The sequence below is a fragment of the Phoca vitulina genome, unplaced genomic scaffold (assembly GCF_004348235.1).
Source record: "Phoca vitulina isolate PV1807 unplaced genomic scaffold, GSC_HSeal_1.0 scaffold32, whole genome shotgun sequence".
NCBI classification, from domain to species: Eukaryota; Metazoa; Chordata; class Mammalia; order Carnivora; family Phocidae; genus Phoca; species Phoca vitulina.
This window is the reverse complement of record NW_022589735.1, coordinates 9,892,775-9,916,562: the sequence shown is the minus strand read 5'-3', so window position 1 is coordinate 9,916,562 and position 23,788 is coordinate 9,892,775. Positions and strand designations below refer to the sequence as shown.

Here is a 23,788-nt window from a genome sequence, read left to right as displayed (position 1 = left end):
TCCCTCTGGGGCAATTGGGGCTCAGGAAACCGGTGCAAGAAAATGCTGCCTCTCTTCTACTGCTCTTGCTGTGAGTAATAAAGTCCTTTGTCTGTAACTCAGGGGTCTTCTGTCTTTTGCCCTGAAAGTGTGCAGGCTCATGTGATAGGTCGTAAGTAGAGTAAAACCTCAACATCTGTGCAGTTTGTGACGCTTCCTCATTCATGTGTTTTACCTTCCTTTTAATATGGGGGGGCATTTGGTTTCTAGATGGCCCCTTACTTATGTATATCTTTTCATTGAATTGCTGAGATAGAAAATTAACTAATATCAACACATCTTAAGTAAGAGAGTAGGGACATGAGAGAGGTAAAAATTACTTAGTAAGAGACATTCTCAATTACGTCCCTTGATTCCTAAATCCATGAATCTTGGTGGAAATATCACCACGTATTGGTGGATGAATCAGACCAGATACAATATCGTCAGAATGTTTTCACCAGCTGGTGCTAGAACTGAATATTAAAGAAAAAAAAAAAAAGACATTGCAGCTTTCTGTCAGGCCATCTGCTTCAGGATGATGGGAGAACATGGTAATACCAGAGATTTACATGAGCATGAGGCCTGGGCTACCTTTTATTTGCTGTAACATGGGTTCCCTGAAATAAAACAACAAATAAAAGGAAGCAGTGGGCTGTCATGCTCATGCAAACTTCTGGTATTTCCATGTTCCCCATCACCCTGAAGCAAATGGCCCAACAGAACAGTGCCATGTCTGTCTTTTTTTTTTTTTTAAATATTCAATCTGGCACTAGTGTTGGGGGGTTGGGAATTACCATTTCTGTGTCCTTCAAATCCTTCATAATAGAAGTAGTTCTGAAATCCCTCCAAAAATGCAGTATTGGTTTTGTTTCCAGTTTTGGGATGTGGAGACAGTTCTAGGGTCTTCCACTGCCATCATCATCTTAAAGCCTTCATTCTATAGATCATGGAACCAACAAGGTAAGCAGGGGTTCTGCCAGTCTCTAAGTATTTCTATTCCAAATATGCCTTCCAGAATTAGGAAAATAATTATGGGGGTGGGGGGGATCAGAGACTCTTGGGTTCTTTATGAGCAGATTTAAGTCAAAACTTGATTAAATTATCTGACTTCCATAAGCTCTTGCTCTGACTTTGGGGCTACAGTAGGAATTTAGGATCACCAGGAATAGTATCAGATGAGACTCAGTAATCATCAAAAAGTCTGATTTTTTTCCCTTCCTCCAGTAAGTACATTGTGCCCATCAGGGAAAACCTGAAGGTAAATACACAGTATAAAATTGGACAGTGTAGCAGGATCCTTCCTTAAAATGATTCACCCTCCCCTTCATTCAAGGAGTCTGAGTCAGTGAACCTATTCTCATATGGAAATTGACCAAGGGAATGCAATATCCTGATGTGGTGATCCAAATCAGACCTCTTTTCACAAAGTCTAGAGATTTAACACTTATTCAAATAAAGTTAACACTTCAGTAGAATGCCTGTCTTATTTCAGTCCTAGGGACTCCATGATCAATTAGCCAAAATCTTTGCAAGTCAAACCATTCCGTTTACCCCTTTGGTTCTGCTGCCCTTTATGGTAACCATTCCCATCTGGTCTCTGATAGTGAAATGCAGCCCTTTGGTTCCTGCCTTTATGGAATTCCATCATCCTCATTAAATTTAAGAAGCCCAGTTCTGCGGCAGCATTTCCTTATTCCAGACTTTCAGAGAAACGCCACTAGGAAGTTCTTTCAGGATTCCAATCCAGCCTTTGCTGATGTGAAGGGAGTTCAAAGCTTGGTGAAGGAAATGCCCTCTGGAGCCTCTCAGGGGACATATTTAACAGGTGGGTGAGCATCTATCATATTAAAACCAATCTCCCTAAATGTTGTACACTTTCCTATAGACTACATTGTAATAAGGAAGTTTGGGCACCTCCATTTTATTCAGGGTGGACCACCACTGGGTCTAGTTTTCAGGCACATTGTTAAGAGTTACTCCTAGTCACATGAAATAACACTTTGAATCCAGAAGCTCCACTTAGTGAACCCATATCAAAAACACGTAGGCTAATACAGCATTGTATTTCTTCTGCCCTACTACAAAACCATTAAGAAATATTCCCATACATATACTTTGGGTTTCAGTTAATATGAATTGGTGAAATCTTGCAATTCCTTTGACATGCATAACACCTCACATGTCACACTTCTACCGGTACCCTTGGATCTTTTAGGATTTAAATCCCAATACGGATTTAGAAGGCATGACGGATGGTGAAACATCAGCAGTACAATTTAAAAGTTCTTATTTGAAGATAGTCATGGAAGCTTTCTGATTCCCAACTTAGACCTTGAACTGTGAATTTAAAACCCAGGTTTATCATTCACCGGATTTGAATTCACACAACCACAGGAGGAGCTGGGAAAGTGAAGGTCCATTAGCAGAGTTAGAAAATCAGAGGAGTCACCGACCAATCAGAGCAACCAGGTAAGGAGGGATAATCTGTTAAGAGGTCTATGGGATGCTGTTGCCTCTGTGTAGCTTCCTCCTTTGTAGGTACACGGCCAAAGTCCTGGTAGTAGATCTGACTTTGCTGTTGGTCAACAGGACTGACAGTTGGAAAGAAGAAATGGACACGGAACTCAAGAGAGCAAAGGCAGCCTGGAAGCTGCCAGGCACCTTTGCCTCTGTCTCTCACTGCACCTGATTGCAAAAAGACTTTCAGATTAACAGGTGCTGTTTCCATGTTGCTGTCCAAATCTCAATGAAGTTCCTCTTTTAGCCAGTTCTAACACAGAATCACGCAAATGAGATTCTGGGAAATGTAGTTTGCCTTTTAATTAAAGATGGCTGTAGACTTTAGCTCCTTTTTTTTTTTTTTTTTTTCCAGTTTTCTTTGTGTGAGACAATTGAAATAAAAATATACATTCTTATCCACTCAAAATAACAATGAACCCTTTTTAAGCCCTTAATATATGCTAACCACTCTGTTAACCACTTTACCTGTAAAACCTCACAGCGACCTTATAAGGTACTATTGTTATCCTCACATTATAGGTGAGGAAACAGGCTTAGAGAGATTCAGTAACTTGCCCAAGAACACAACTTAATTGGAGGCCAACTTCTGTGCACTCAGTTACCCTGATCACCTCCTTTGTTCACCAATGTTGAGGATGTTTTATAATGGACAAAAAATGATTTATAAGCTAGTCACAGGCTTTCTTCATAGTCAAAACTATCCAAGTAATTTTCAAACTCTCAAATAATTTGATGAACCCCAACTGCTCATCCGGACATTGTACAAGCTTTTCAGCTAAAAATACTTACAGACATTTCAGTTGGTTATTGGTACAACCCAGAGAGGGAGGGAGTGAGGAAAGGAAGTAGGGAGGAGAGAGGGAAAAACGGGAGAGAGAGAATGAGGAGAGGAAAAGAAGAAAATAAGGTTAACTAGAATGTAGACAGCTTTGCCTAGTGAACCATATTTAAGTCTATTTTGACAACTCTCATGTTCAAAAAACAGTAATTCTGGGTCCAAATCCAAAAGGAAGTAATACTTTTATAAAAATTTGTTATAAAGAAAAAGACCAAATGATTACCTGCATGCCCCAGGTATGCCCATTTCCACCAGATTTCCCTGCAATTGGAACTCTTCATATTTATTTATGATCATTGTCACTCGAGATTGAAGTTACTAATGACAATAAAGAAACAAAAACCCTAATCCAGTATTTGTCCAGTTACACTTGGCTAAATTTTTTGAAGAGTTAAAAGGAAAACAAAAAAAATGGGTATTATATGACCAAATAAATTTGGACGATCCTAGACTTATCAAAGCAGAACTTCTCAGAGTCTTCAGTGTGAGCCTGTGCATCATAAACTACCAGAAGAGAATATATATAGAATATGTCATAAACATTTTTGGCAATAGAATCCATTTTTCACTGAGCTTGGAAAACAGCACTAAGCCATTTTTAATCAGATTTAATTGGATTATCAATTTCCAACCAGAGTAGAGTCCTTCCTAGGGCTTTGGAAAAGAAAAGAGCCATCATTATTTATCGAACAAAGGACATCATGAGGGTCTTTAGACCTGACTCACGGGAAAGGAAGCATCCAAAAGGACTGCTCTTTGGTAATGTATCGTCTGGTGTACGGTTTGTAAAAGAAAAGTATGAAATACACCATCAAACAAAGGATAGTAAGATGAGAGTATAAACAAATCACTCTAAGATTTCAAAGGAATGGGAAACCATACCTACTTGGGAAAACACGTGAAGGTTTTGTGAGCGGTGATTTATCAGCAATGGCCCATGAAGGATGAGTAGGAGGTGGTCAACAGGCAGAGTTGGGAAGAAAGGTTTCCAGGCAGAAGGATTGGCATTGCCAGAGGCTTGGGGTGGGCTGGGCTGGAAGTGGGGACCAGGGATGGGGAAGAGATGGCCAGTAGCAGGAGAGAATGGAGAAAGCTTGATTTTCTGACTGTATGTCACTCAGGTTACCTACAGGGATAGCAGTGAGAAATAAGAACTGATGGTTTGGGGGTGAGGGTACACAGAGGATGGTGAAAGAAAATGGAGAGTCTGAAACTAAACTTATAAACAGAAGGAGACAGTGTACAAGCCTCCAGGCATCTAGAACATGGCGGAGGGATCTAAAGGAAGGATGCCTAAGGAAAACTGAAGGCTCATTTCACCTACCTCATACTTTGGCTAAAGAAGAGGCCTAATCAAATATATTTGGATCTGGGTTCTGTGTCTCCACTTGCCAATATAGAGAGCCAAAGAGAAGTAAGGTTCTTCTTGAAGATGTGTGTTATTCCCTGAAGAATCTTTTAGGAAGAGCAAACAGCCTGAGAAATATTTATTCATTAGATGTATTCTGGCAGCCGCCCGGAAAATCCAGAAAGTACCAAGCACTTGCACACGCTCATAATACACTTGATTCTTTTTTTTTTTTTAAAGATTTTATTTATTTGATAGAGAGAGACACAGTGAGAGAAGGAACACAAGCAGGGGGAGTGAGAGAGGGAGAAGCAGGCTTCCCGCCAAGCAGGGAGCCCAATGCGGGGCTCGATCCCAGGACTCAGGGATCATGACCTGAGCTGAAGGCAGACACTTAACGACTGAACCACCCAGGCGCCCCAATACACTTGATTCTTGAAGCACTTGCAATATAACTGCTTTGTTGTTAACTGTCACTATGAAGCACCTCTTACTTTCTCCAGGAAAGGTGTTGTTAAAACCACCCAAATGTATTTTAAATATTACAAGATGGTGAAAGAGTTTGGATCCCAAAAATAATTTACAGAAAACGTTGATTGTTTAATCCTGTTTTCCAACTATAAGTAGGACATGATTTTTTTTTAACTCCCCCATGTTTATTGCTATAAAGAAGGTAAGTACTCTCTAGGGTCTTGCTTGATTTGAAAACATCCTAGCTGCTGCTTATAGGCTATATGACACTCCTCTGAAATCTGGGTTGATCCATTCCACATGTGACCCCATTTACCCCGGAAGAGAAACCTTCCTGCTGAATCAGATGCGTTTACAGAGGTGCAAACATAACAAACAACCTATGTCTTTTTAAAACCTATGATGTGTCTATCCTTTACCTTCTCACAATGGGAAACTTTCCTCTTTTCCTAGATGGAAATCTATACTTTCCCAAGGAGAAGTATGGGTTGCCCGAGGCAGCGTGTCTTGAAATGTGAGAGCTTATCTCCATTTAAGTCATCACTACTCCCTGGCTTCATACACGGTCCACAGCCTCACTCCCACCTTGGCTCTCTGAAGGGCAGATGGGTTCGCTCAGGACAGCACATCATCCAACCCCAGCAGCCATGTTCCCCTTTGGTTCCAAGTGTACTGTACGAACACCAAAACACACCGCAAGAGTTTATGTAGCTCGGAACCGAGTCAAAGGGGCCTCAGCTAGTGAATGGATCAAGGCAGTAGACTGGGGGACTAAATTACTGTGGCAAACTCTAAAGCAAATTCTTGCCATTTCTCGATTCAGACCAAAGCTGACAACCTAAACGTGGTCAGGTTTCACACGAGCCGGAGACTCTGGGACTCCAAACAGGAGAAGAAACAAGATCCCGCATATCACGTGGGAGGCTGCGTGGGCCGGGCCAAGTTAGCTGTGTTAGCTCGGGGAGGTTCAGAGAGAAAAATTAAGTCAGCTCTCCTTCAGAGGTGATATTTCATGTGCTCCGATTATGGACCATGACATTGAAATGCTGGCAATCTTCTTTATCCAAAGAATAGTTCCTCTTGAACTCTTCTTTCTGATGCTGTATGGAGGGACATTTAGCGCTACATATCCAGTTTTGGCATTTTGTTAAATTTAATGAGTGTAGCCCCATCTGTCCCATTCAAGCACCGTGCGTGTGTGTGTGTGTGTGTGTGTATGTTGTGTGTGTGTGTGTGTATTGTGTGTAAAAGGCAAGGCAGGGTGCTGCATTGTTCTTGTGTGTTGGCGTGCCATTTCAAGAGTGGCTCCCCAGTGTAGCTGAGAGACCTGGTTTCAGATGCCAGTCGGAGCATCCTCAGGCTCATTAATAATGGACAAGTCTGACAAGAGCAGCCTCACTTCCTTTGTTTTCCACCGCAGACGAAGGAAGACATGGATCTCTCTGTTTTGCCAAACAACAACCATCCTGACAAATTCCTGCAGCTCGATGTGAAGTCGTTCATGAGGAGCTCAGCCCTTCTTCAGGCCAGCCTCGCAAGGTTTCCAGGGGGGAGCTACCCTGCTGAGCAGCACTGGCAAAACCTCGTGTACACGCAGGTAAGATCAGGGAGATGAAGCACCTGGGCTGGGCTCGTTTCTTTCTCACTATCTACCAGGTCATTATTTGTACAAAAAAAAAAAAAAAAAAGGCTCTAGGGAACATGGTACAAGGTAGCAGCTCACTCTTGCAGTATAAAAAAGGTCTTTCTGTCTTCCTTAGCATCAGGAAAGTCTCTGATCATTTTATAAAATATGTGAATTCCCCCGACTACTCATTTTCCTCCAAGCTCTCGCTTTTCAGCCTGTCCTCATTTTATTGCCTACTTTTCATCTTACTCCTTTCCTTCAGAATTTTTCAAGCCACTTGTTACATTTGCAAATTAGACTCTGGGGGACAACCCTACTTCTATGTTCTGGTGTATTCGAAGCACAAAGCAGCCGACGCTTACACCAGGGATTCGTACACAGCCTCTGAGACAACCAGGGGACTTGCTTTTTCCTCCCTTAGACTGGCTCCCTTTTGTTTGATGTGGAGAAGACTCAGCACAACAACAGAAACCTAATGATTGAAGGCAACGAAAATAGAAGGAACTCTCCTCCTTGGAAAGGTGCTGGCTATTGTCTTAGATACTCTTATTTTCCACAGGTATCCATGTGGACAAGATGTAACGATCCGACCTTCAAACCCAGTGCAGACTTTATTTGTTGCTTTCTTCTTTTGTATCTTCCTTCTCTTTGCTGACTGAAAGAGAAGAATAAAACTGTGATGAGTTCCATGTGCTGGAATAAACATAAAGGCCCTGACTGTTGGACAGCCCATGAAACAGGAATAATCTTTGTTTTAAGACGTGAGGGCTAATGGGGTTAAGGGTTAGTCAATTTAGAAACAGGAAGAAGCATTTCTTTTCAGAACAGATGTGACTGACCTACAAACCCCTGCAAGTCATTAAATCCTTTGGAGTTGTTCAAATTCCCTGAACAGAAATTTGTTTTCTTTTAAGAAACAGTTGCTACTCATGAGTCCTGGTGTAAAGTGACTCCTTTGTGGTGTGTTTGTGGGCTCCTCGGGACCTTTATCGTGAGATCATTCAAAATCAAGTACACTCAAATGATTATGTAAGTGTTTCCTCCACCTATAAGGGTTTAATTTATTTCCATCATCAGGCAGCTTGTTATGACAACTGCCTTTGTAAAAAATTTTGCATCCTTCCCTTTTGTAATCTTCAAAACTCTCCCCCCCCATACACACCTTTTTGGTTATTGTTTTTGTATTTTAAGTTAAATGCAGTGAAATTCTTCCTTTTCCTTCCTTATTGTTTATATCATGGAACAAAATGACTCAAAAATCAGTTCAGAAAATCTTGGCCCTCCTATGCTGTGAAGTTTAGTCAAAGAAAACGTATCCAATAAGTTCCTTTGAGGTTGGAACACATCAATCTAACATCTTTTGTTTGGTACTAGAGTTGACCTATTTCCTTCATGTGAATCTTCATGGTTTAAAGCTCTGTTGCGGGTTGTTCCTAAACCTGAATGAAATGTATCTAATTTCTAAGGGGCGTCTTTTTCAACAGGTAGGCCCTGATGAGCTGAAGTAGTTATCCAAGAAAAAAACAAGGAGGTAAAAATCTGCTTCCTGTGTCTTTAGATTAATGTTACTGGTAACTGTAAACTACACATAAACTTAGTAAATTTAGTTTTCCTTTTACTCTTAAAAAAATGTTAAATGACAGAATAAAGGCCAATTTACTATTGAAATGATGCATTTCAATGATGCGGGGGGGAATATCTTATAAATTCAGATAGTTGGGTAGGCATGACACAAATTAGGATTGAGTATGATTTACATTTACTACTTTTATTTGTAATATGTGGATAAGTAATTCTGCTTTCCCTGGTTGGATCTTAAAATTCAGGAATGATGTATTTGTTGGATAAAATATAAATCTAAAGTAAGAGGACATATGAAAGTTTTAAGGGGCTGGAGTGTTCCTGGAGGAAGGCAGTGAGTATAGCAGGTGTATCGAGGTGTTAGGGATATATAAGACGGCGGATGTCAAAGTTCTTCATTTAAAACCCTCACTCTGGGGCGCCTGGGTGGCTCAGTTGGTTAAGCGGCTGCCTTCGGCTCAGGTCATGATCCTGGAGTCCCTGGATCGAGTCCCGCATCGGGCTCCCTGCTCAGCAGGGAGTCTGCTTCTCCCTCTGACCCTCCCCCCTCTCATGTGCTTGCTCTCTCTCATTCTCTCTCTCTCAAATAAATAAATAAAAAATCTTAAAAAAAAAATAAAATAAAATAAAACCCTCACTCTGGCGTGCCCGGGTGGCTCAGTCGGTTAAGCGTCTGCCTTCGGCTCAGGTCATGGTCCCAGGGTCCTGGGATCGAGCCCCAAGTCAGGCTTCCTGCTCAGCGGAAAGCCTGCTTCTCCCTCTCCCGCTCCCCATCCCCTCCACTCATGCTCTTTCTCACTCTCTCTTGCTCTCTCTCAAATAAATAAATAAAATCTTTAAAAAATAAAAATAAAAAATAAAACCCTCACTCTGTTGGGGATACATTAAGCCAATAGGAAGAGCATTGGATAAAGAGATTAGAAACTTGGTTTCTTTTTTTTTTTTTTTTAAGATTTTATTTATTAGAGAGAGCGCACATGCACCACAGTGAGAGAAAGAGAGAGAGCAGGAGCAGGGGCAGCGGCAGAGAGAGAAGCAGATTCCCCGCTGAGCAGGGAGCCCCACACCTGACGCAGGGCTCCATCCCAGGACTCCAGGATCATGACCTGAGCCGAAGGCAGATGCTTAACCAACCAAGCCACCCAGGCGCCCCAGAAACCTGGTTTCTTGTCTCAAATCCACAATAAGTCACTTCAAGAGAATTCTATTATGACCTTATTTCATTCATGCCTCAATATTTCCACTTGAAAAATTAGTATAATATTAATTTTATGTATCTGTTTAAAGATGAGAACAAATAAAAATAACATGAGGTAAAAACAATTGAGAGAAAAGGTTTCCTATGAAAGTTTAAGAAATGTGTATTATTATTATTATTTGACATATTCCAAATTGTGTTGAAATTATCCTTTCATTAGATTTTGAAAAACAGTAGATAATAATACTTGCATTTTTTTATTTATAGTGCGGATGGAGGGGGGTGTGTGTGCAGATGGGGGTGTTAGGGAACATAGTTAATACATCTGTCAATCCATAACTCAAGCAGTAGATTTTATACTCACACGAAATCCACAGACTTCAGAGTCGTGTCGGCTTAACCCTGGGTCTCACGCCACCCAGGTGCATGGTGTTTGGGATTCCGACCACCTCAAGGAATGTCAAAGGACTTAACCTACAACTATTGCTTTCAAAATTAATGGTAACTCAGCAGTTAAAACACATATCCTATAATCCCAAATATGAAGTTGAATTCCTAAATATATGCATCATATTTCTATCCATGATTTATCTCTGAAAGCTTTTTTAAAAATTCACATTCCACTTTCAGAGGAAATTCTGTCAGCCATTTTTACATGCAGAAGCAATTCCGGGCATATAGAAAAGTAAGCCCTGTTCTCACTCTTGTCAATAGCCCCAGACACTGTGAAATTCATGCTGCGCAAACCCACAGGTCACCGTGTTTGCAGGGAGAGAGAAAATGAGCATGTATTTCCTGATCCCACTATATTTATACTTTTCTTAAATTCTTTCACTAAAGAAGTAAAGAAGCTTCACAATAAATTTCATCTCAGTGCAATGAACAAACGTTTGCCAAAATCTAATGTTTCTGGTTGTTAAAATAATTTGGGGCATGTATCTGATGAAGGCATTTGGAATTGTATTCCAAATATTTCTGCCAATCCCTTTATAAAACAAGGTAATGAAAGGAAAAGGCAAAAAAAATTTTTTTAGTTTACATGATAAAATATGTTTTTTCAGATACTGTAGTGGGCCCCCCGTTTTTTTTTTCATTAGCAGTTAGACTTCATAATCTTTTCAGACTAATCTCTTAGTCTTTTCCTGGCTTCCAGGAACATTCTGTGCTAAACCTGTGAGCTGGACCAAAAAGCCAAGGATAAGAGGTTTTTCTTCCCTTGATTTCTAGACAGTTTCATTTCCTGGGTTTATTCCATTATCACCTGTCCTTGCTTTTATTTTCAGTCTTAATAGCTAACCTTTCCCCGTAAATTTTAATGTCTCTTCTATCTCATTTTTTTTCCCTTTTGGGTGTTTTGTTTTTTTTTTTTTTTCTGGTTGTTTTTTTTGTTTTGTAGGCTATAATTGTACCTCTTAGCAATCTGTCTCTGGACAGGTCCTTGAGATCTGTTGTGCCTTCTCTAAAAATGTCTCTATTCCTAATCCTCCACTTACTGTTCTGAAAAGAACAGCCCTTCATACACAATAGTCTCCCATTTTTAAGCCTACATTTAAAGAAATGTTATAGAACCTCTGAGGCACTTAAATTATTATCTAGGAAGTAGATTGAGGGGCATCAATCAGTTGCTCAGGGATTTACGTGCAAATATCAGAACATGATTTATCAAGTTATGCTAAATGTATGCACTTCACAAGGTCTCCAGTGGGGTCTGGAATTTAGCCTTGGACAGGGTGTGCTGCCAGAAACAACACCCGAACTGTCCCACCGTACTGCTCTCAGACCAGACCCAAATGTCTCTGGCACTAAAGGCTTTATGAAGGACACCCTCAGGGTTACAATAGCATGTGTGGGACTCCAGAGCCCTGGTTAGGTAGAGAGGAAGGCAGGAGACGAGGTTCAAGAGAGACCTGGGTCAGACCACAAAGGGTTGGTAGTTGTTGTTTGAGATTTTAAATTTTATCCTGAAAATTTTGAGGGCTTGGTGAAATTTTTAAGCAAGAGAATCACGCGATCAAACCTGTGTTTTATAAAGATAGCCATTCTAGTAATTTGGAAAACAGAATTACTGTGGTCACTGAGGACCACAAATTTGTACTCCCACAAGTCATAGATAAACAAAATGCCTTGTTTGCATTATGATTATGAAAGGGATTTCATCGCATGTACAGATTGGGGAAAAATAGAAATCTTTATTTGCTTATCACAATCCATAAACATGGTATATCTTCTTCATTTCTTCAGTACTTCATATGGCTCAATGATGTCTTATAATTCTCCACATAGAAGTTTTCATAAAGTTCATTAGGTTTATATCTAAATATTGATAGCACTCTATGCTCTTAAGACTAGAACCTTTTAAATCATATTTCATAATAAAGTGTTACTCATGTATGCCACTGATTATTATAGACTACGTAATTATTACATATTGATCTGTTAATCTGTTTTATTTTGACAATACATATCTCTCTAGATAATCATGCCATCTGCTGTTTTGTTTCATTATTTAAAACCCTTATTCCTTTTATTTACTTTTCTGTTCTTATTGTATTGCTTAGGGCTTCCACTGCAATAACGTATAAATGTTTGTGATTATTGGCATCATTGTATTAATTCTGAAACTAAAACAAATGCTTCTAATATTGCAACTATTTGGTAAACTGTGCCCTGGAAATTTTGGGCAGATTCTCTTAATTAGTTTTTAAAGATTCCCTATTTCTAGTTTGCTAAGAAAGTGTGCTTTAAATATAGTTTGAATGTTTTCAAAATCTGTTGCAAAATTCTACCTTTTTTTCCTGTTTATGTGGTGAATTATATTAATCTTCTAATTTTTTAAATCACCCTCTAGGTAAAAATTCTTTCCTGGTATAAATCTTTCTTATCCTGGTATGTGTAATTTTACATATTGTAGGATTCTGTTTAGCAGTAGTTTATTCATGATTTTTGCATTGTGCTTATAAGAGAAATTGGCCTATAATTAAATTACCTTTTCTTCTACTTACTGCCTTTGTCTGGCATTTATACCAACCTCATAAAATGAACCGGGGAGTATTCATTGTTTTCCTATTTTCTGGAAGGATTTGACAAAAATAGGAATGATCTGTTTTCAAGAATATCTGGTAGAAGTTGATTGCAATACTCGCTTGGCCTGGTATTTTTCAATTTGTGTGCAGTTGGGGTAGATTTTAAACTATTGATTCAGTTAGTCAAATGATCACAGGTTTATTAACATTTTCTATTTTTTTCTTAAGTTTGCTAAGCTATGTGGGAAACTGCCCAATTGCATGTAAATTTTTTTAAATTGCTCTCATTATTCTCCTGTTACATTTCTTAATCTCTGCTATGTCTTTACTCATGTTTCTTTTCCATTTCTAGCCCTATGGATTTGTGTCTTTTTTCCTGAGCAGTATTGCCAGAGGTGTTTTCAGTCTTTCCAGCCCTTCCAGAGAAATAGCTTTCAACGTTGTTCATCCTCTCCATTGTGTATTTGTTTTTTCCTTTGTAATATGTATTGATTTCTTTTTTAAAATTTTATTTAAATTGCAGTTAACGTACAGTGTAATTTTCCCTACTTCTATCTTTATTGTTTCTTACTACCTCATTAATTTTCTCATTCTGCTTTTATCATGCAAGCATATATTTCTATATTAGTCCCTCAAAATATCATTTCAGCTCCAGTCAACAATATTACAAATGTAGCATTTTTCATTTTCATTCTGTTCTAAATTCTTAATTTCCATTATTATTTCTTTAAAGTATGTGTTTTGGTTTTCTACAAAATGTGGTACTTTAAATTAACTCTTTGATATCAATATATAAATTTCTAACTAAGTTGACTGTGTTCAAACAGCATGATCCATATAATACTGAGTCTTTGAAATTTGTTTCAGAGTCTTGCACGTTATCAATTTTTGTAAATATGCAGGGTATATTTTAAAAATTAATGCTTTCAGTTGTTTAATAAAGATGTCAATATATATCACTTGATCAAACTTGGTTTTATTGCTCAAATCCTCTTTATCTTTAGTAATTGTTTTGTCTGCTTGACAAAAATTGTATGTATAAATTTCTCCTTGTAATTTTCTCCAGTTTTGCCTTATAAAGATTGAGACTATTAGATGCATACAAGTTTAGAATTATTACATTTTACTAATGATATCTACCTTTATTCATTTCATAGCAATCCTCTGTATCTAACAAAGTCTTTTATCTTAAAATCTATTTTGTCTGTTATGTATATATACATGCTTTCTTCGTGGTAGCTGAAGTTATGTTGTGGATACAAATATACTCAAAGTTTTAGTGACTTAACACAATAAAATGTATCTCTCACACAAGGTCTGATATGGGTGATATGGGTGTCCTAGGGGCCTGACTTCCAAGTGGAATCCAGACTGTTCCTTCTTGAGGGTCTACTATATCAGAATCTCTGTTGGGCCTGTATACTGGAAAGAGTAATCCAGGAATCTTTCCAGGGATTTCAGGGGTCAACCCTGAGTTGGGATATGTCCCAATCCAGTCCTATGTCCTAATCCATGGACTGTTGCATGCCCATAAAGAAGAAATGGGGGGCGCCTGGGTGGCTCAGTCGGTTAAGCGGCTGCCTTCGGCTCAGGTCATGATCCCAGGGTCCTGGGATCGAGTCCCGCATCGGGCTCCCTGCTCTGCGGGGAGCCTGCTTCTCCCTCTCCCTCTGCCTGCTTCTCTGCCTACTTGTGTTCTCTCTCTATCTCTCTGTCAAATAAATAAATAAAATCTTTAAAAAAAAAAAAAAAAAAAAAAAAAAAAAAGAAGAAATGGATTTGCTAGCCAGACTCTGCCACAGTTTATCATTCTTTTAAACACATTTACATAATATATATTTATATATACTTATACTCTCTCTCACAAAAATAAATAAATAAATCTTTATAAATGAATAAACTAACTAAATAAATAAATAATTAATAAAATAGAGACATGGCAGTCACTATTCCAAAGTAATTCTGAGGTCTCATGGGAATAGTTTGTGTGGCCTCCTTCCTTGAAGGTGTGGAAGATTGATTAGGCCATGATTCTGCTTTTTAGAAGAACTTCTGATGTACTGTTCTCTATAGTCCTTGAGTCCACCCTCTAGGAAGCATCCCTTTGTTCACTATTCTCTTTTGCCACATCAGAAGTAGACCCTCCTTCAAGGATAAGCTTCAAAGTTTACTCCTACTCAAGGAAATTTAGAAATCTAGGGTTATTATCGCTGCTTTCCTTTGTTTTGCTTTGCTTTTTAATTCTAAACATTCAAAAGCTTTTATTAGGTATAGGCTTGTGATTACTTTGGTCATATATTTCTTACAGAATTTAGGAAGCTATTTATTAATGTAATCTTACTTGACCTGACTGAGTACTTGCAATCAATTTTATATGTCAGTAAACACACCTAAAGTTCTTTGAAGGCATAACTCTCAAATAGGCTTTAATGTCTTGCTTTTCTGCCTCCGTTTCTGTATTTTTAGAGTCAGTGACAACCACAGAGAGGCTCTCAGGAATAAGAGTTATGAAAGCATAGCCTAACAGCATCTTTATCTTGAATCACTTTATTCGACTGAGAAATTTCAATAGGCATATTTTGCTCAATGCTTTTTTTTTTTTTAAATAATTCTGTGTCTTAGTGTTGGGTTCTACAAACAGATTTTCAACAGTAAGATAGAAGGCATCAAATTTCTAGGTCCTCTCTACTCTCTTTCATTTCTTCTTTCCAACTGTCCCGCTCTTTCTCTCATCTCATCTCCTTCTTGTATCACATTAGTGCTCTGATTATTTACAAATATCTCTCCTAAAGCTATAGGTGATTGGATTCCCAATTATGACAGATGACATTTATGCCAATTTTTTTTCCTATAAGATATGAATAACCATCATTCCGGCTGCTGATGTTTTTTTCATCCCTTTCCACTTCTTGGCTCCTAAGCCCATGCCACATGTTTGTGGAATTTTAAGATATACTACTTTCTGTATTAGGGAGGATAGGGTAGGCTATACTGTGATGGCAGATATCCCCACAAAATATCACTAATTAAAAATTAAAGATTTTTTTTTTTTACGATCCATTTACATATTAGAGAGAGAGAGCGAGTGTGCGTGCAGGGGGAGGGGCAGAGGGAGAGAGAAAATCCTGAAGCACACTCCCTGCTGAGCTCACAGTCCGATGCAGGGCTCAATCCCAGGACCCCGAGTTCATGACCTGAGCTGAAATCAAGAGTCAGATGCTTAACCGACTGAGCCACTGGGCACTCCAGAAATAAAAGAATTTTCTTGCTCATGAAAAGTCTGAGGAAGGACAAATGGATTTTAGCGGCGGCTCTTTTCCAAGAAATAACTCACAGCCTCAAGTTCTTTCATCCTGTAATTCTGCCATCACAGAACCCTTGCTTCATAGTGACACAAAAATGGAAATGAGGAAAGTGAATCAAAAATATTGTGGGAGATTTCACGGACCAGGTTCGACGGTGGTTTCTGTTACTTTTATCCATACATCATCAACTAGGAAAGAGCTGGCCCCATTGTAACTTCAAGCCAGACTGGGAAAGACAGTCATCCTTTATGCTCAGGAAGGGAGAATAAAATTCGTAAGCATTTAACCAGTCACCACAATACATAGTTCTCATTTCTCTCTACTTGCCAGTATATCTTTTCACATTATTTCACTCTCATTCTTTGAGTCCTTATATTTTAGGTATTCCTCTTGTAAATATTACATCATTTAATTTTAAAAATCTGATCTGACGATCTCTGTCATTAAAATTGAAGGTTTAGTCTTTTACATTTAACATGATGATTTCTAAAATTTTTCTGTTTTCCTGAAGTTCCCCCTATTCTTTGTTTCAGTTTTATTGTCTTAAGATCAAGTTTCCTTTATCTTTTTTCTACTGCTCTACTGATTTAGAAGCTATATATTCTTTCTCTATTTTTCATAATATTTCTATGCTCTCACTGACATGATTTCTTAAAATGTTATAATCAAAAATATCTGTGTTAAATTTTACAGTCCAGTGATTTAATTGTCGCTATTTAAAAACTCACAAATTAGTAATTATTATCTCTATTTTACCATAAAATCAATACTTGCTTAGATATAAATACTTAGCAATTTTCTTTCTTTTTTCCTTTTTTTTTTTTTTTTTTGCTCAGCATTTCTTTTTGCATCTTAATCTTTACTTTTATTATCAAGTTTCTTCCTGAAGTACGTTTTTTTAGAGGTTCTTTCTTTATTGGCCTATTAATTCTGTAGTCTAACTTTTTGTTTGTCTAAACATGTATTCTATTTCACTCTTTTTACTGTATGATAGTTTACTTATATCTAAATGGTGTAAATAATGGCTAAAATGTATAAAAGATAAATGGACAAAGTAATGGTGAATACAGAAAAGTCTAGGTAAGCTTTGAAGTGTTACATTCCTTAAATATTTTAAAATATGAATTATTTTAGCATTTATATGACTAAAATAATAGAATTACTATTGAGTTTTCCTTTGGTAAATGTAATCTATCCAGAATGTGATATCAAGAGCTAGAATCAAATACATGCTTTTTTTTCTTTCTTAAGGTATTTGAAAAAAACTACCAAAATATAAATGAACCTCAACCATAATTAGTATTTCTTATCCTGCCATCAAATTCTTAGCAAAGATATTCTGTTAATTTTCTCTTCACATGCCCTTTAGACATGAAATTGTCATGCAACACAAAAAATAAATGGCATCATATATTAGGATAAATCTCAGACTTTCAAGAATGTGGTTTAGAATTAAGGGCTTGAATGTTCTTTTCAGACTATAGCTCTGAGTTAATAATTATTAAAATTATTTTGTTATCTTATACCTATTAGTTTTTCAAGGCCTTTATACATTGTAATAGAGTCTGTTATTTTTTCCTACCCCCCAAAACTGTATTTTCCTCATTTATAGAGCTTTCTTATTTAAGAAGTTCAAGGAATAGTCAAGCAGGCAAGAAAACTGATAAAGCAAATTTGTCAATGTCTGAAGAATTATCCCTCTCAAGGATGATCAAAGATGTCTAGCCTTGGAAAAAAAACCTTGAGTCAGAATTATGCTAAGCTGAAATGATCTAAATTTCATATCAAATTGTTTTTTCTCAATTCAGAAACATTTTTATGAGGCCATCCATCTTAAAGACAAATGCTAAGTCAAGATGATGTATTATTTCATTGCAAATTTCAGTATTGAAGAATATAAATTGATTTTGAGCAGACCAACAACCTAATAAATTCAGAGAAGATCTCCAACTTGACCTCTAAGTATGTAAAAAATGTACGGGTTAAGAAAATTAGGGAAACCTAAGACCAAAGAGAATGTGAATGGTTTTAGCTAGATGATTTTTTTTTGCTTATCAGCCATTTCAGAAGGAAACTGTATGTAATATTATTAGTTCGCAACCTAGCTTACACAAATACATATTTAATGTGACCTATATACCACAACATATGCCGACATGCTGAGGAAACCAGTGTCTTGATGATCATAAATATGACTCAGAGGAATCTTAATTGCTATTGAACCTTCTCTGTTTAGGAAGGCTGAAATATATGAAACACATGTATTGAAACATTGCTGTAAATACATGAAATGTGTCACCAGTTTTTAAGGGTTAAACCTAAGTTTTCTGAAAATTAACTTATGTAGAATTCATCTCCCTTGACGCCCCATAATTGAGGCATTGATCTATAAGCTTTTTGTTTCTTCTTAATTTTATTCGGCCAATGAACAAATTTTAAAGCTAAATTTTTCTACCTCCATAGTAATTTTATAGTCATAAGAAAAAAAAAAGCAAAGTAAAACCCTGAAGGTCAAATCAGACACAGGAAAAACACAACTACCCTAAGCTGCTAAATTTGGGATACTGGTTGTCCTTGGGCAGGGAGAGGACAAGGGTTATGGAAAGGAAGAGGAGGTATGCTGGTAATGCTCTGTTTCTTATTGAGCTATACATTTATGATATGTGTCTTTTCTATATGTATATTTTGCTTCAATAAAAAAAAAGATTTTAAAAATCTGATAGTCAATATTAGAGCCATCTAATAGCCAGCTGGTGTGTAGACATGTAGAGGAGTACGATGCTATTCTGTCCTCCAAGCTGTCTGAAATAGGAGTCTCAAGAGAGTTTTTGTGAAAGCCAAGGCATATCTATAAAATGCCTTTTACTCTTGACTTTGCTGGATTAATACAGCAATGCTAAATATTATTTTTATCAGTCATGGAATGCACAAATAGAAGTAAAATGTCATTAAATCTCAATGCAAGTGAGCTGGAAAAACACTGGCTTTGTTCGGAATTCTGCTATTTGAATTAAAGAACAATGTTCTTTCTCTGTGGTTATAAAAGAGCATTTTAATGAATGATCACTGAAGCTGAACAAGATCACACACAAAGAAAAAAACTTAATTAGTGGCGGGATTCTAGGTCAGACTAGATCCTAGAATCCTTTCCTCATTCATTGTCCTAATCTGTTGGGTTTCCAGGCAGAATCAGCAGATTTTCAGGGGCCATTATTCCACGTTTCATCCTCTGCCACCCGTGACCCATTGGTAAGAGAAGCCTTGTCCCTGTGTCTCCTAACAGAGAGAAAAGAAGACCATTACCGATCAGCGAATGAGACTGTCTGGTGCAGAGAGTGCTGTGGATCATCCCCCACCATCCCTGTCATCAGTTCTGAAGAATAACCCACTCTATGGTGACCTAAGTTTGGAGGAAGCTATGGAAGAAAGGAAAAAACATCCCTCGTGGACCGTTGAGGAGTATGACAGGCATTCCCTGCACACAAACCTTTCTGGGCATCTGAAGGTACTCAAAGCAAAGAATCACCTCCTTGAATTGAGGAAGATCAGTCAAATATTCCTTTAAAAAAAAATGGGTATTAAGGTGACAAGCACTCTTCACTAGACCCAGATCATTAGACTTCAGGTCATGTGGGCTCCTGGCATCCCTTTCTTGCTCCCAGGCAGCATGTGTTTATGGATTTGTTCTGACTTTTACTATGTCAGCAGTTACCGACACCTGTTTGGTGTAGAGGGAAAGAAAGAATGTGACACAGAAAGGTTGACCTAGAAGGTAAAGTGTTTTTGAAAATTAATTTGCCAGATGACGTATGTTTTCCCCTAGTTTTGTGACCATTTATTTCATGAAGACTGAAGAATTCCCTCATCTACATTGATTCAAAACTATTTATTCAATGCTCTGTCTTAGGCACGGGGCAAAGAAGTTCTCATTAAGGGTCATCTTATTCCAAGCCCACTCAGTGATTTAAGATTGCAGATTTACATTTTGGACATTTTCCTGTGTCTCAGTAACAAAACAAAACAAAAACATTTCAACACAGGAAAAGTATGCAATGAACTCATTCACCCAGCTTAAAACCAACTTCAGTTTTTCTTTGTTTTCTTTTTTTCCCCCTGGTGTCATCTATCACATAGAAGATCTAGAAATACCTGCAAAGCAAGGAGAGTGGCCCTCTGTTTTCTGAGTGGACTGGATTCCTCCCCTTGCCTCTGCCTGCCCTACGGTCAGGGAGGCGTGACTTTTTCCACATACACTTCATTTAAGAAGGTGTATCTGCTCTGATCCCCATACCTTAAGCACCTGAAGATTTTTTTCTGTTGCAAAGGGGACAATATTGTGTCCCCTTAAAATCTTACACTTTGAAAAACCTCAAATGTGCACTCTTGAAATATCTTCTTGTCCAGAGTCTTTGAGTTTTTTATTTTTATTTATTTATTTATTTATTTATTTTTTTTTTTAAAGATTTTATTTATTTGACAGAGAGAGACACAGTGAGAGAGGGAACACAAGCAGGGGGAGTGGGAGAGGGAGAAGCAGGCTTCCCGCTGAGCACGGAGCCCGATGCGGGGCTCGATCCCAGGACCCTGGGATCATGACCCGAGCCGAAGGCAGACGCTTAACGACTGAGCCACCCAGGTGCCCCAGTCTTTGAGTTTTTTAATCTCTTAGTAGATTTAATGTATCTCCTTAATGTAGCCTCTTTTCCAGAGAAGTTTCCATAACAGACGTTCCCCCATAGCAACAGTAATCTTGTGGGGGGGGGGGGTTTGTTTGTTTGTTTGTTTGTTTTTAATCAAGAGTCTGAAGATCAGGTCCTCTAAGAAGTTAGTTTTTTTTTTATTAAGTTTTTATTTTAATTCCACTGTAGTTAAAAATGCAGTGTTATATTAGTTTCAGGTGCTCAATATAGTGACTCAACAATTCACCCAGGGATCATCACGAAAAGTGCACTCCTTAATCCCCATCCTCTGCTTCACCCATCCCCCTACCCTCTTCCCTCTGGTAACCACCAGTTTGTTCTCTATAGTTAAGAGTCTGTTTCTTGGCTTCTCTCTCTCTCTCTTTCTCTCTCTCTTTCCTTTGCTCATTTGCTTTGTTTCTTAAATACCACATGAGTGGAATCATATGGTATTTGTCTTTCTCTGACTTAGTTTGCTTAGCATTATACTGTCTAGCTCCATCCATGTTGCTGCACATGGCAAGATTTCATTCCTTTTATCCATTCATCTTTTGATGGACACTTCGGCTGCTTAAAAAGTCACTTGCTACAATTAGGAAAGTATGTATTGTGTTATTTCACAAACATTTCTTGACTGAGTGCCAGAGGCTCTTCTCTGCTCTTTAGTGTTTACCTGAATGGCAAAAGGATATGAAGATGAGTATTGCTGTCCCTGCATCTAAAAGTTCATCTAACTGATCAGAGTAATAAAACCATAATTATAGAACAAAATAAAGGAAGAGGATCATGTAATAATAGTAGAAAGGGCTATGCAGATTCGAAAGGAAGACAAAATCACACTGGATTATAAAAAGGCTTCATGAAAAAGTTAATTTATGCTGGGCTTGAAGAATGCATAGAATTCCAAAAGATATGGATGGTTTGCATGAGCGGGGAGGCTCTTCTGTCCAGAGTAGCAAGAAAAAAGGCACAAATACCAAAAAGTGAGAGAGAGAGAGATTGGCAGAACAATAAGTAGTCCAGTTTTGCTGACACTACAATTTAAGTAATAGAATAATGGGAAAATGAGGCTCAAAAACACTTTAAAAAGTGTTTGAATGTAAGGCTAAGGAGATTGAACATCGTTGGCAATGAGGAATATTCCTGTTGGCAAATTCTGTGAGCTATGTTTAGGAAGATCAAATATAAATATGATGAGTACATTGCTTCACTGAACCCGGGGTCTGTCTTCTCCCCACCCATCCTCCACACATACAGTTTACCTCAAAGCTGTTCTTTAGCATTCTTTTGAGGGATGCTTCTTTAGCACTCTTTTGAGGGATACTTCTGAAAGTCATGACTTTCTTTTTCATTAGAATTTCTTTCTATACTTCGTTCATTCAACTTCTTTCATCACCATCCCAGTGCATCTCATAACTAACAGAGCCCCTAACTTATTTTCTGAAATCTTTTCACCTCTTATGGGCTATAAAAGCTCCAAGTGCCTTGGGTCAATACCATTTTTCTAAATTACTAAGAATTTTATAAGTAAGGAAGGAGAAAAGAAGCCCCATATGCAGTTACCAGGGCTAATGAGGAGCAGAATGTAAGAGGAGTCCAGAATTATGGAAGTTCTTCCTGAGGATTGTAGGCGTTAGACTTGCCTTTGATTAGAACACAAAGTAAATGAACGATACAAGTCAAGTACACAGGGATTGCAAGATTATCCTTCTTCAGAGCTCATCCAAATTTTATTTTACTATTTTAGCTTTTCTAAGACCAGGAAGTTGATACTGCAGCAATGTGGTGGAGGAATTGTATTGCTATCAGCAGCACCTGCCCAGCTCCCTACGTGTGTGCCCGCTCGGCTCCCAGCAGGGCGCTAAGAAGTCCAAAGCTAATTCACTGACCTCTGAAGCTGACTTAAAGTCCACTGAGACGAGAGAGGCAGAGAGGGGGCGGGCAGCTCAGCCGCAAGCCATTGCTGATGAGAAATAATGATGCTCTTCAAAGCCTAGCCTCTCTTGTTTGAGCTGTGACACTTTTTTTTTAAAGATTTTATTTATTTATTTTTGACAGAGAGACACAGAGAGAGAGGGAACACAAGCAGGGGGAGTGGGAGAGGGAGAAGCAGGCTTCCCGCTGAGCAGGGAGCCCGAAGTGGGGCTCGATCCCAGGACCCTGGGATCATGACACAAGCTGAAGGCAGACGCTTAACGACTGAGCCACCCGGGTGCCCCGAGCTGTGACACTTTTAAGCCTCACTAGGGACAGTGTAGATATCAACCTTCAATACCTCTCAGTGTCTTGTTCTGCGGTGTCAGTAAGTCTGTAACACTGGTTACTGATTGATCCTATTCTTCTGTGTAATTTTTTTTTCTTTTTAGGAAAATCCTAATGACCTACGGTTTTGGTTGGGAGACATGTACACGCCCGGTTTTGATACCTTATTGAAAAAGGAAGAGGAACAAGAGAAACATTCAAAATACCGTCGCATAGGTCTGATTTTGCTCCTTGTTGCCTGTGTCTTGGTTTTCATAGTGACTGTTAGCACATTTTTCACCTGAAGAAACTGCCGCAGATAGAGCCACTTGAAATTTCTTAAAAAAATCTTTCTAAATAAACATTTGCAGAAAAAAACATGCTCAGGGGTCTGAATGTACTGTGGAATGTCCAGCTAAATGTCATTGTCTTGTAGAATGCAAATGTTCCCTGAGCTATGCCTGCTTTCTCTGCTTTGTTCTAGAAGCCTTGGTAGGAATTCCAGAGTGATCTTTGTCCTCCGGGAAGCAGGAATTCCTGGGATCAAAACCACAGAAAAGCCGCTATACACAACCCAATCGAAACACTTAGGATAGAGAACAAAACAGCACCAATAATTGTCAGCAGGCTTGTCTTACCTCCTTGCCAACTACCCTCCCCACCGCCCCGTCATCCCTAAGAAAGTTGAGCAAAGCATTTTTTGGCTGCCCCAGGTGTGCAAGATGAAAACTCGTTGTGCTGCCTGTTGGATTGAATTCATGCTGTTTTATCTGCTTTTATTCCTGTTTAAGCTGGGAAAGGGGTGGGGGGGGCTTTATTCAAACCTATTCTCATTTTCTCAGGATTGCTTTATAAATGCCTCCGTTTGATGTAGCAATTTCAGTAGACCTAAACTGGAACGGGCCCTACTTCTATAATTAATTACATTTAGAGCCA

General features: G+C 38.4%; 1 protein-coding gene across 2 annotated transcripts; it reads left to right on the top strand.

Moving 5' to 3' along the window:
* Positions 1-1,277: 1,277 nt before the first annotated feature.
* MINAR2 (membrane integral NOTCH2 associated receptor 2) lies at positions 1,278-23,184 on the top strand. Of its 2 annotated transcripts, XM_032425462.1 has the most exons (4): positions 1,278-2,490; positions 6,619-6,795; positions 19,216-19,437; positions 22,978-23,184. In XM_032425462.1, exons 2-4 carry the CDS (start codon positions 6,631-6,633, stop codon positions 23,155-23,157), a joined length of 567 nt encoding a protein of 188 aa, XP_032281353.1. In that variant the 5' UTR covers positions 1,278-2,490; positions 6,619-6,630; the 3' UTR covers positions 23,158-23,184. The 2 variants fall into 2 exon arrangements, with proteins under 2 accessions (XP_032281353.1, XP_032281352.1); XM_032425461.1 differs by lacking the exon at positions 1,278-2,490 and having other exon boundaries at positions 6,573-6,795.
* Positions 23,185-23,788: the final 604 nt, after the last annotated feature.

Coding starts and splice junctions, on each gene's coding strand:
- MINAR2 (XM_032425462.1), top strand. CDS start 6,631: ATGGATCTCTCTGTTTTGCCAAACAACAACCATCCTGACAAATTCCTG. Junction 6,796..19,215: donor AAAACCTCGTGTACACGCAG/GTAAGATCAGGG, acceptor GTCTCCTAACAG/AGAGAAAAGAAGACCATTAC. Junction 19,438..22,977: donor ACCTTTCTGGGCATCTGAAG/GTACTCAAAGCA, acceptor TTTTCTTTTTAG/GAAAATCCTAATGACCTACG.